Source organism: Aotus nancymaae, unplaced genomic scaffold (genome assembly GCF_030222135.1).
Source record: "Aotus nancymaae isolate 86718 unplaced genomic scaffold, 86718_ANA_hifiasm-v0.15.2.pri h1tg000016l, whole genome shotgun sequence".
Lineage (NCBI taxonomy): Eukaryota > Metazoa > Chordata > Mammalia > Primates > Aotidae > Aotus > Aotus nancymaae.
In genome coordinates this window covers 56274410-56287292 of record NW_026988428.1, presented here as the reverse complement: position 1 = coordinate 56287292, position 12883 = coordinate 56274410, and the positions used below count along the sequence as shown (strand labels likewise).

Here is a 12883-nt window from a genome sequence, read left to right as displayed (position 1 = left end):
TACACACCTATACTCACACAATTCAAATAAAATAACAAAAGTGAAAATCTATGGATGCAGCACTTGGTTAAGATGAGAGCATGATAGGTACAATTGAAACCCTTTGTGTACCTTGCTCCTTTGCCTCCCTTCCCTCTCCAGTAGAGTCCACCATGTTGGGGTTTGTAACAGTTCCTCCTTTATGTTCCTCCATCCTACATCTGTTGTGGCATTCTCTTTTACTACAGATGGACATTTTGGCAGACATATGTACTTGCTTCTCTTTGGTATTTACCTAGGAGTTGAATTGCTGGGTCACAGGGTGTATGTATGTTAAGCTTTAGTAGATACTGCTGTTGTAGGACTTTGTTCTTAGTTCAGCTAAAGACGGGGTCCTTGTCACACACATGGCCACAAAAAATTAGGTTCGCAGACAATTTGAAAGGTGAGAATAATGGAATTTATTGGGAAAAAAGGGAAACAGAGACCCTCCCGGCACAAAGCCAGGGTCCTGCTAGTGTGCGTCCCACCTCAAAGATTGAATCCCCGGTACCACCCAAGAAGAGGAAGAGCCAGGCTCCTCCCTGCTGCAAAGGGTGTGAACTTGTGTGGCTCTATCCCAGTATGTACTCCTCCCAGTACACAGGCCAATCAGAGTTTCTGTGGGGACCCCTTCCCACCTGGCTGTCTCACTGCTAAACTCCCAAAGTGCTTATACAGGTTTACTCTCCCATCAGTGGTATAGGTATTTGCTTCATTTCCTTGCCAATACTGATACTGTCTTACTAATTTTCCTCCGTCCGATGAACAGTCTTTTGTTATTTGTGGTTTAGTTTAATTTCCCTGAGGATAAATTATGTTGAGGACCTTTTCATATGTTCACTAGCTACAGAAGTCCTGTTGTGAAGTGCCTTTGCAAGTCTTTTGTCTTTTTAATTTTTTTCATCTTTGTATATTCTAGTTATAAATCCTTTGTCTGGTATATGTATCACAAATAACTTCCTAATCTGTGACAAATCCTATGTTGGATAAATGTACTGCAAATAGTTTCCCAGTCTGTGGCTAGCTTTTGTGTCTATGTCTTGCGTTGTCACTTTCTGATACCTTTTGATGAATAGAGTACTTAATTTTAATGTAAAGTTTTCTTTGTTTTGTAATTTATGTGTTTTAAAGTTTGTTAGTCCAAGGTCATACAGGTTAAAGGAATTCTTACTCTAAGAACATTCTTTTAAAGTTTTGCTTTCTTTTAATTTAAATGAAATCCATATGAAAGTGAATTTTGTATCAAGTAATGAATTCAATTCCTTTTTTTCCTACATGGAGACCAAGTTGTCCCATCACCATTTATTGAGTGGTCTCTCCTTTCCTCACTGATTACAGTGCCAGCTGTTGATCTGTCAAGTTTCCATAGATGAAGAACATTTCTGGGCTCTCTATCTGTACTTTCCTTTTTGAAAAAATAGTGGTGATACTATGAACAATTTTGTATTGTTTTTTGCACTTAAAAATTGTCTTGGAGATCCCTCCATTTTGGTACATATGGATATACCCCTATTTTTTTTCCATTTTTCTAGATGTGGGGTATCTGTTGTGCATATGTACCATACTGAATTTAATATAGAATGTCATAAATTACAAGTTGTACCATTATTTTATACACTAAGATGGAGACTCAAACTGCAACACAGTACTTTCCTGATCATCCTGAGTAATTCATGAGTTAGTTATACTAGCCTCTTTTTTCTTTGAGGTATATGTTTTCTGAGGGAATCTGCCATTTCTCCTGCCATCAGTTGGATTGCTTGGCTAGTGATAGGTATTTTTATTTTTGCATGTAACTTTGTAACAAATGTTAACACAGCTCTATCCCCGTGCCCCCTACCCCAACCATCAGATGGAGTCTTGCTCTGTTGGCCAGACTGGAGTCCAGTAGTGTGATCTCGGCTCACTGCCACCTCTGTCTCCCAGCAAAGCTGTCATTGCCACACGTGGCCTTAGCTGTTGATACTGATGATACTTCCAATGGCTATGGTCATTGGTGACACATGTGCCATGTTAAATGTCTAAGAAACTTATGATTTAGCACTGAGAAGAAAAGTAATTGCACAGAAAAGCACAAAAGCAGGAGCAAAGTGAAACAAATTATAGACTATTAAACACATGCAAGTAAATGTTCAAGCGATTCTTCTGCCTCAGCCTCCCGAGTAGCTGGGATTATAGGCATGTGCTACCATGCCCAGATAATTTTTGTTTTAGTATAGATGGGGTTTCACCATATTGGCCAGGCTGGTCTCGAACTCCTGACCTCAGGTGATCTACCCACCTCGGCCTCCCAAAGGGCTGGGATAACAGGTGTGAGCCACCGTGCTCAGCCAGCTTTATCTTTTTAAAGGTTTCTTCCTATTGTGGGTTTCGTTAGCGGGCTTAGTTGTTGCTTTGCAAAAAAACATGGACTTGCATTTGTTTATATATGTCTCTACTTTTAATTAAGCTGACTTTTAATTAAATATCTCATTACCAGACTCTAGCCAGGACAAACAGCTAATATTTCTGGCTTTTGAACTTTACCAAAAGTAACCTCCCAGGTGAAACCAATAAGCCTTAACTAAGGTTATGCTTTAACCACAGGTGTGGGAGGTATTTTCAAAGAGGTGGTAAGTGTTTTTTACTAGACCTAGAACCTCCAAACACAGCTCAGAGAAAGGAAAATTCAAGACAGGGAGTCAGAAGTTGTTCATGGAGGGGAAGAGAATTAATAAATGGCAAAGGTCACATATATATCAAACCAGAAAGGACTCATTCCCAAAGCTAGAAATTAAACCCAGGCCACCCTGTGAAATAGCAAAGCCTCAGCTACTGAGCTGCAGTACTGCACAGTCTCCATTGCTCCTCTGAGAAGGAGCCTAGAGCAGCTAATTTTGAGCTTGCAAAGGCTTTAACTGCTCAAGATAATTTTTCGGACTGACAGGAACCTCAAGATTCACACCCTCTGGATGGCAGAGATCAGGAGAAAGTACACCCACATGGTTACAAGGTCTAGCTTTCAAGGATGTAAAACAAGGCTAGAGAGAAACTTCATCCAGTTTTTGCTTCAGGGGCCTGCAGAAAAGTTTGTAACTGAACAGTTTGCTGGGCCAGCTCGAACAGCGGATTTGTAGGGTTTTAGGACTGCATTCTATCCTGTGGCTAGGGCTGCCATAATAGAATGTTACAGACTAGGCAGCTTCAACCACAGGTGTTTATTTTCTCACTGTTCCAGAGTCTAGAAGTCCAAGATGAGGGTGCCCGCAAAGCTGATTTCTGGTAAGACCTCTGCTCCTGTGTTGTAGATGGCTACCTTCTCCCTGTGTCCTCACTGGGCCTTTCCTCTGTGTGGCCAAAGGAGCTATCTCTGGTTTCTTTTCCTCTTCTTATAAGGACAACAGGCCTATGGATTAAGGCCTCACCCTCATGACTTCATTTAAGTTTAATTACCTCTTTAAAGGCCCTATGTCCAAATACAGTCACATCGTGTGTTAGGATTTCAACATAGGAATTTTAGGGACACAATTCAGTCCATAATAGGAGGGCATTGGAAGGAGAGTGTTCCATGCAGAGGAAGTAGTGCAGTAGAGCATATGGAAATGTGAAAGTGAGGAGCAATGGAAGGGGTTCAGTATGGCTTGAGCATGGGGTGTGTAGAGGATGAAGGCTATTGTTACCAAACAAAACTGGGGTCTTTCACCCAATGCAGTAAAGTCTCTCACCCACACTGGGATTTTACAGTGGGAGAAAGGAGGGTGTTTATTTATGGGGCAACAAGCAAACAGAATCAGGAGCTCATGCTTAAGACCTAAACTCCCCAATGGCTTACATATAAGGTGGCAAAGCAGACGTTACAGGCAAAGGCATAAATCAGCACATGGAAGCCATATACTGGTTTGGCCTAAAAAGGCAGAATATCTTGAAGTGGGGGCTTACAAGCTATAGGTAAAATCAAAGATTTTCTGATTTGCACATTGATTAAGGAAGGGGAGATTTGTTTAAAGATGTGATCAGCAGGCCAGGCATGGTGCTCATGACTGTAACCTCAGCACTTTGAAAGGCTGAGGCAGGAGGGCAAATTGAGGCCAGGATTTCAAGACCAGCCTGGGCAAAATCGCAAGATCCTGTCTCCAAAAAAAAGAAAAAAAAAAGAAAGATGGGATCAACAGAAAGGAATGTTAGGTCTGGCCTATGGCAGACTTCCTCCAGGCCTCTCAGAAAGAAATTTAAAACAAAGAATGGTTCCAGGCATGGTGGCTCATGCCTGTAATCCCAGCACTTTGGGAGGCTGAGGCGGAAGGATCACTTGAGGTCAGGAGTTTGATACCCACCTGGCCAACATGATGAAACCTCATCTCTACTGAAAATGCAAAAACTAGCCGGGTGTGTTGGCAGGCGCCTGTAATCCAAAGGAGGCACAGGCAGGAGAATCACTTGAACCTGGGAGGTGGAGATTGGAGTGAGCCAAGATTGCACCACTGCACTCCAGCCTGGGCAAGAGAGCAAGACTGGAGACTCCCTCTAAAACAAAACAAAACAAAACAAAACATAAAACAAAGAATGGTGATAATTCAGTCCTCAGTTCCTTTTTTTTTTTTTTTAACTGCTCCTGAGGAGCAGGAGTACCCCATAGCCCGTGTGCTCAGAGTTGCCTCAGTTCCCTCATATCTGGAGTCTGGAGGATCCATTAGATGGGGATCCAGGTTCTGAAAAACAACTCTGGCACATCTGTTAAGATGTTGTCTTTAGTTTGTATAGGAAACCAAACATCTCCTGACTGACTTCCCTGGTGATGGTTTTAAGCTGCTGTTATCTTTTTTTGCTTATCAAGTTGCTCATTTACTTCTCAAGGCTAGCCAGATGCCTGGACTTTTCTCTTGAAGGAACTCAAGTTTTTCCTTTATTTTTATGCTTGGGGGGCAGAGGGCACTCAGCAGGCCCCTAAGAGGTATCCCTGCTGTGTCTCACTATGGGTGAAGGCCCAGGGGGAAGAAGGCTAGACACCAGCTTGAACTCTTAAGGTAAGGAGATCTTGGGTACTTTATTAATATTTTTTTCAAGCTTTGGTAAAGTATGAAATAACTCTGGATTAAGAGGAGAAGAACTAGAACTTAATAACCGTGGAACCTGGACAAATAGTTTGTTCGAAGCCTCAGTTTCCTCAACCTTAATATAGGAATGATAACTTTTTGAATTGTTCTGTATATGAGATAATGATAGTGAAATATCTTGGAGCCAAAAAGCAATGTATATACTATTGAGGGTTATTTTTTAAACTTTCAGCAAGCCAGCTATAGTAGTTTTTCCTATATAAACACAGTATGAATTCAGTGCTCTTGCCTCTCTGACCCTCACAGCATTCAAGCCCTTTATGAACCACTGGGTTCTCTCCCTTGCAGCATCCCTTAGTCAAATAGTAAATACTGATTCTTTACTATTTTCCCCTTTAACAATTTAAACTTCTTTCAAAAGAACAGGCAGTATTTTCTTTAAAAAAGAAAACAGGCTACTCTTTGAATTAAAAAAAAATTGTGGACCAGGCACGGTGGCTCATGCTTGTAATCCCAGCACTTTGGGAGGCCAGAGCGGGCAAATCACAAGGTGAATAGATTGAGACCATCCTGGCCAACAAGGTGAAATCCTGTCTCTAATGAAAATACAAAAATCAGCTGGGCGTGGTGGCATGAGCCTATAGTCCCAGCTACTCAGAAGGCTGAGGCAGGAGAATCGCTTGAATCCGGGAGGTGGAGGTTGCAGTGAGCTAAGATTGTGCCACTGCACTCCAGCCTGGCGACAGAGCAAGACTCTGTCATAAAATAAAATATTGTGTTGCTTTAGGAGAAATATTCTTCTGTCTTTTCCAATTACCTTATTTCTTCTGCCTCTTCTTTGCCTAGCCTAGGCAGAATTATTCTCTAGCCTGCACATGCTGCTGTGCTTCTCTGCCTTCTAGGTCAAAACATAGGCTATAGTACTTTTCTCAGCTCACTGAACTCTTTCCCGCCATCATTCAAATCACCTCTGAAATCCTGCCTTTCAATAAAGTAATTTCTGGCTGACCCAGAGGGATGTGATAATTTTCCCTGTGACATATCTTTTTATTTTCCATCATACCCAAGTGTCTTGTCCTTCTGTGCAAAATATACATGTATTTAATACCCTTACATATGTATTTGCCATTTATTTGTGAGGTGTAACCTATGAAGTAAAAAAAAGTCTTTTTATTTTTTAACACATCAGCATTGCAGCTTCGAAGTCAATGTGGTCTCTTGAGAAGTTAAACATGCTGCATTTGAAATTTTATATTTCTCATTTTTCATGCTTTTTTTAAAGCCCTTTTCAATTCCGTATGTATTTGAATATTCCAGGAAGCTAGTAGAGTAAAAAGCCGGAGTGCTAAAGTGTTAATAAGGAAATATGAGTTATTGAAACTGACTTACACAATTCATCAGCTATTGTCATCTGTGTGTTCTCATTATTTATGTGGCTTTTGCTTTATTTAATCAGATGCCTGACCTTACCATTGTGGAATTTTGCTTATAGTTGTTTAATATTATATAATAAAATACTCTTTTGTGTGAAACAAGTAAATTAATTGACTTTCTATTTTTTAAAAAATTTATGTTAGATTCAGGAGTTACATGTGCAAGTTTGTTACGTGGGTATATGTTGTGATATGGAGGTTTTAGCTTCTAAGGATCTCATTGCCCAGGCAGTGAACATAGTACACTATAGGTAGTTTTTCTAAACTAGAATCCCCAGGGTTTATTGTTCCCATCTTTGTGTCCATATGCACCCAATGTTTAGCTCCCATTTATAAGTGAGGACACGTGATATTTGGTTTTCTGTTTCTGTGTTAATTCATGTAGGATAATAGACTGCAGTTGCATCTGTATTGCTACAAATGACATGAGTTCATTCTTTTTTATGGCTGCATAGTAGTCCATGGTGTATATGTATCACATTTTCTTTATTCAATCCACCATTGATGGGCACTTGGGTTGATTCCATGTCTTTGCTATTGTGGACAGGGATGTGATAAACGTATAAGTGCAGATATCTTTTTTGTACAACAATTCATAATAAAATACTCCTTAACAACAGCACAGAATTTAAATTGCTTTTCAGACTAGAAGGGATAATTATGAATAGAGACAAATAATGACTCCTAAGCATCGTTAACAGACCCAATCACAAAGCTCTCTTCCTCTCTTTCTGGCTAGAGTTAGATCTTACTCATTCTGTCTTAAAGTACTGTGATCATTTTCAGTGAAATCACAGAGTTCTTTTCATGAAAAGACAATGAATTGGTGTAAGTAATCATTTAAGGATGAAGGTGACTGGGCTGTGATCAACACCAGTATTTGGAGTACTTGTAAAACATGAATTGACCTTGGTTAAATTTCACAAAATAAAGCGGTAGTACACATAAACACATTTTCTCTCAGCATTGAAAAATTCTAGTCTATAATTTACCTGCTTGCTAAGAATAAAAATATTACTTAGAGGTTTATCAAGACCTTTTCTAGTCATACGAATTTAACGTACAGAATTATTCCATTTTCTATCTGTGCTCTGTATACTACCACCTAGTGGAGTAAAATGCAAGTTTACCTGTCAAAATCAGGAGAAGGAAATGAACCAGGTGAAATTTATTTCAGGAAAGAATTTTCATATAATTCTTTTATTATAATGTAGTTTGCATAAAATACATGAGTTCAGAGTGAAAAAAGTCCCAGCCATTCTTGTGCTATTAAAATGCTATTAGCTTGTCCACAAATAAGCTATTCTATTCAGAAACTGAGAAGCCAGGCAAATTATTGAGACTATGCCAGCATATTATATCTCTAAATTATGTTGGGCAGCTTCTCTTAATTCCTTATCATTAGGGTGGATTAGTCCATTTTCACACTGCTATAAAGAACTACCTGAAACTAGGTAATTTATGAAGAAAAGAGATTTAATTGACTCACAGTTCTGCAGGCTTAACAGGAAGCGTGACAGGGAGGCCTCAGGAAACTTATGTCTGTGGTAAAAGGTGAAGGCGAAGCAAGGACCTTCTTCACACGGCGGGGGCGGAGGGCGACAGGGGAGAGCGAGGGCGCGAGAGGGCGCGAGAGGGAGGGCGCGAGAGAGAGGGCGCGAGAGAGAGGGCGCGAGAGAGAGGGCGCGAGAGAGAGGGCGCGAGAGAGAGGGCGCGAGAGAGAGGGCGCGAGAGGGCGCGAGAGGGCGCGAGAGGGCGCGAGAGGGCGCTGTCGCCCGCAAAGGGGAAGTGCTGTACACGTTTAAACCATCAGATCTCGTGAGAACTCACTCACTATCAGAGAACAGCAAAGAGGAAATCTACCTCCACGATCCTATCACCTCACACTGGCCCCTCCTCCAATTTGATGTGAGATATGGGCAGGAACACAAATCCAAACCGTATCATAGGATTCATTAAAAAAATCAAACATATTCTGCTTCAAGGCACCCATGAAATGAATGTATCATTTCTAACTGACAGGTTAAATAAAAATGCAGAGATAAGATGGTTAAGTTTTATCATAGCTGGGAAGAAAAGCAGGTGTGTATATTGTGCTTAGGTTTTTCCTTCCAAACAATGAAACCAGAAAAGGCAAATAAAGCTTTGAGGCTCTTTATCCTTTATTGGTAGGGTGGTCCTCCTGTGTAATCTTCAGCCTCCATTAAACAACAAACACAACCTAACAATCAAAATCTGTTGTAGCTTGCAGACGGATTTCTCTAACCTAGTTTCCCATCATCATCTGTTTGTTCTGTGGCCACCCAGGCCCTTTGGTCGTCATGTTCGGATGGAATGCTAATAAAATTAGTTTCCTGTTTCCGAGGGTGGCATACTTTTCAGATGGCATTGGTTTGCACTTGCACAAACATATTTTTTAATGCTCATGAATATTTTACCTGCCTGATTTTGGTGATCCGAGTGTTCAGTAGTGGGTGGGGGACTGTGAGGAAGTTTAATTTAATTGAAGTTCAGATAAAAATATCCCAAAGTTCACTTTCAGCCAGTTTCAAGAAACATTACAAAGCCACAAAATCAGCTGAAATTGAGTCTCTTCTATTCTAAAGATTCTCTTTTCTTTCCCTGACAGATCCCCATTCCTATCCAGGTAGACCGGGCTCTAGTGAAGATGGGACACAGGTGGTTTATATCCCAAAACTCTTAACCTAATAGTCCTGCCTTGTTTTTTCACTTCATGTGTTCTTGAATTGCTGAGGACAGCCCAGTGATCGTTTCTACCTTTATAATATGTAGCCTTCAAAACGCTGGGTCTCTCAGTTTTCTTCCTTAATAAACAGTGAATCCTAATTACTTATAACTGCTCTGGTGCTGGAGGAATTGGCATGATTTTGCATCATGGGCTTCTGACTTTTCAGTGTTTGTGGGAAAGATGGCCTTCTGTCTTTGTTATTTACAAGGCATCCATTCCCTGATATTTTGATGATATTGTTAAAAGGAAAACTTTAGCCGAATTAAATTTAAAACGGTTTAATTGAGGAAAGAACCATTCGCAACTCAGGCAGCCTTCCCAGCCAGAGTAGGCTCTGAGACTTCAGCGCGGCCTGGTGGTAGAAGAGGATATATGGACAGAGAAAGGAAAGTGACATACAGAAAACAGAAATGAGGTACAGAAACAGCTGGACTGGTTATAGCTCAGCATTTGTCTTATCTGAACAGTTTGAATAGTTTGGTCACATTTGATTGGCCAAAACTCAGTGATTGGCACAAGATTAGGCTACAGTCTGTTTATAATGTCCATTTAGGTTGTAGTTCATGATGTACAGAGAAACATTTAGGCTGATCTTAAGATATGTAATGAGGCAGCTGTAGGCTAAACTTGATTTAACAGTACTTATCCCTGTATTGAAGCTCTACTCTTGCTACCTGCTACTCGATGTGGGCAGGTGTGCTAATGGCACATTCCCCTGCATCTACCACCTGCTGAAGACCCTGCCATGTCCTGAAGCAGTCACTTAGACTGTGAAACAGAAAGATGAGTTAGAGAAGTAAATATTACATTCTAACCCCCAAAGACTAAAACCATGTCTGGGTTCTCCCCTTTCTCAATTCCCAATCAATGCAACCTTGAAAAGTGTGATATAGATAGCTGTTAGAAATATGTCTCTCCTCCAAAACCCTACTAACATACAAAAATGGACATATCTAGCTTTTCTGCTAAAATCGTAACTCAGAAAGCAAAGCAAAATGAAATATATGTACTCCATTCTCAGGATTTCCTTCTTAAAAAGCATTAGGCAGCTGGGCGCAGTGGCTCATGCCTGTAATCCCAGCACTTTGAGAGGCTGAGGCGGGCAGATCACAAGGTCAGGAGTTCAAGACCAGCCTGGCCAACATGGTGAAATCCCATCTCTACTAAAAATACAAAAGTTAGCTGGGCATAGTGGCATGTGCCTGTAATCCCAGCTACTCGGGAGGCTGAGGCAGGAGAATTGTTTGAACCTGGGAGGCGGAGGTTGCAGTCAGTCGAGATCGTGCCACTGCACTCTAGCCTGGGCTACAGAGCAAGACTCCATCTGGAAAAAAAAAAAGCATTAGGCTTTGTGTAACTCAACTTTAGAAGTATGACAATAGTTCCTATCATTCGATGGCTTCTTCTGGGAGACAGACATAAATCTATTTTAGACTTTAAGACTGGTGTCTGCATTGTAAGTTACAGTTGTGTGTACTTCTGCTTTGTTGCAGCCTTCTCTTGGAGTCAAGAAACCTACCAAAGCCCTGCTCTTTGTAATCTTGAGCCCAGTGGGACCTTATTTTTCAAGTGGAACCTTTAATCCAGTGTCCCTGTGGGCCAATCCCAAGTATGTAAGAGCCTGGGAAGGTGGAACTGGGGACTGCAAGATGGGAGGGTAAGTAAATCTGTGCCTCTGTTTAAAGGAAAGATCCCTTCATGACCATTTAGTTATTGCCACTTCACTTCACTATGAACACATACAATAATTTTCAAACGTTAATACTCATTGTGTTTCATAGCTAATTTTCAGTGTTTTAAATGTGCTAGTTTAAAGGATAGCCCTTGGGCCTTCATAAGGGGGAAGCATTGGATATGATACTTAGGGAAGAACTAAAGTAAGAAACTAAAACAACCATCACATCAGTGCTTTGGACGAACTGCCTCCGGGTGCTGGTCTCTGGCTGCAGGTTGCCGGCTGGCATTAAAGAGCATCTGGTCCTGGGACCCAGGCTCTCAGTTGGCTCCAGGGAGTGCTGTCTGGGGAAGGTGCCTGCTTCACTGAAGTGCTGTCTTCATTGCCACAGATTGTGGCCACACCTGCTGCCAACTGGCTGAGAGACAGCCCTGCTTTGGCTCTGTCAGGCCAGTCTCATAGGCCATATGTAGCTGGCAGGTAATAAAAGAGCATTTGAAAAGTGTTGGATGATTTGGGGATGGACTTGGCCATGAGTTGGGAATGCCCCTATGGGTGAACGAAAATAGCTGGATTTAGCAGCATGGGCTCTTGCTTTGCATGTATCAAGTGGTGTTGTTTCCATACCCAGGGCAGCAGCTGTCCTAGGAGGTGACTCCATGGCAGTCTTGTGGGCCCTAGTAGGACATGTAGTTTCAGGAGGAGGGGGAGAGTCACATGATGTGTGCTGGAGGTATTAGAGGCAATGACCACTGGCTTTGACCCTTCTGTAGTCTTGCTGTATTTCCTTTTTCTTTTCTCTCAAATAAAAAATGAATAGTTATAAAAGTCATCCCCATTGGCAAATTCAGCAACTACATTCCCTCAATGGGTAGAGAAATCCAAATGGAGTGCATTAAAACTAGGAAGTCTATCCTTTTTCTGGGTTAGAGCGTGCCTTCCTGTGTCCTAGGCTAGCCAGGTTAAAAACTACTTTTGTTGACTCTTGATTTCTTTTTTTACTGGTTCAGACTTTGCAGAGCATATGCGTACGTACCCCTGCATACCATATATATACACTACTTTGTTAAAACTTCTCTTAGGGTCCACATTAGACTAAATAAACAATCTTGATGAGAAGTAATAAGGAAAGTTTCCCTTTTTAAAATATTGCTTTCTAGCTCCCCCTGCCTGTCAAGGAAAAAGATAACATGGGGGCACAGAAATTGCAAGGTAATCTTTACTAACTGGTTTTTGGGCAGGTTGTAATTTATTTTGTAAACGATGATTTAATGCACTATCATAGAATACGTGATCACTGTAGGCAAGTTAAAAATTAATGCTTTCAGTACATCACAGAGTGAACCCTAGTGTAAACTATGGACTCGTGGTCCACACTAGTGCAATATGATAATAATGGGAGAAACTGAGAGGGAAGTCAGGAAGGGTATAATAGGGAAATTCTGCTACTTTTTGCTCAATTTCTCCATGAATTTAAAAGTGCTCTAAAAAATAAAATCTATTCTAAAAACATTTTGATTGATTAGGCTCAGGTGGACTACGATAAATGGAAATTGACTTGAAATCTTTTAGGAATGCAAGAGACCAGAGAAGAAAGTGTTGAAACTCATAGATTAAAAATGGCAAGAAGAAAGGTGGTAACCACAAGGATGGGCATTTAACCTATATGCCTATCACTTCCAAAAAGTCCTAGGGCTGTCTCATCCTATGCTTCTGACCTGGAGAAGTACAAGGGGAACAAAAGATTCTGCATTTAGTATTATCCTGTTGAGTTGGCAAAGACATTTGGAGTTAACTTTAGTTTTGTGTCTTTTTACATCTATAAACCTAATTAAGTCAACAATTGCCTTTGAGCATTTTTTATGACCCCCCTAGTTAATTGGTATTATTAAATACCTATTGAGTTTCATAAGCTCAAGAACTTTCTGCTTCTGTGTAAGTGCATCTGAGGAAAAGAGAGAAGAATTTTTTT

General features: G+C 40.9%; 1 protein-coding gene across 4 annotated transcripts in view; it reads left to right on the top strand.

Annotated features, from left to right (window-relative positions):
* BCAT1 (branched chain amino acid transaminase 1) overlaps positions 1 to 12883 on the top strand; it is a 117789-nt gene that overhangs the window by 69646 nt on the left and 35260 nt on the right. For all 4 annotated transcript variants that reach the window (XM_021666854.2, XM_021666855.2, XM_064377355.1 and 1 more), the window contains exon 6: positions 10730 to 10893. In XM_021666854.2, coding sequence (XP_021522529.2) covers positions 10730 to 10893 — 164 coding nt within the window. The remainder of the gene's footprint in view (positions 1 to 10729; positions 10894 to 12883) is intronic.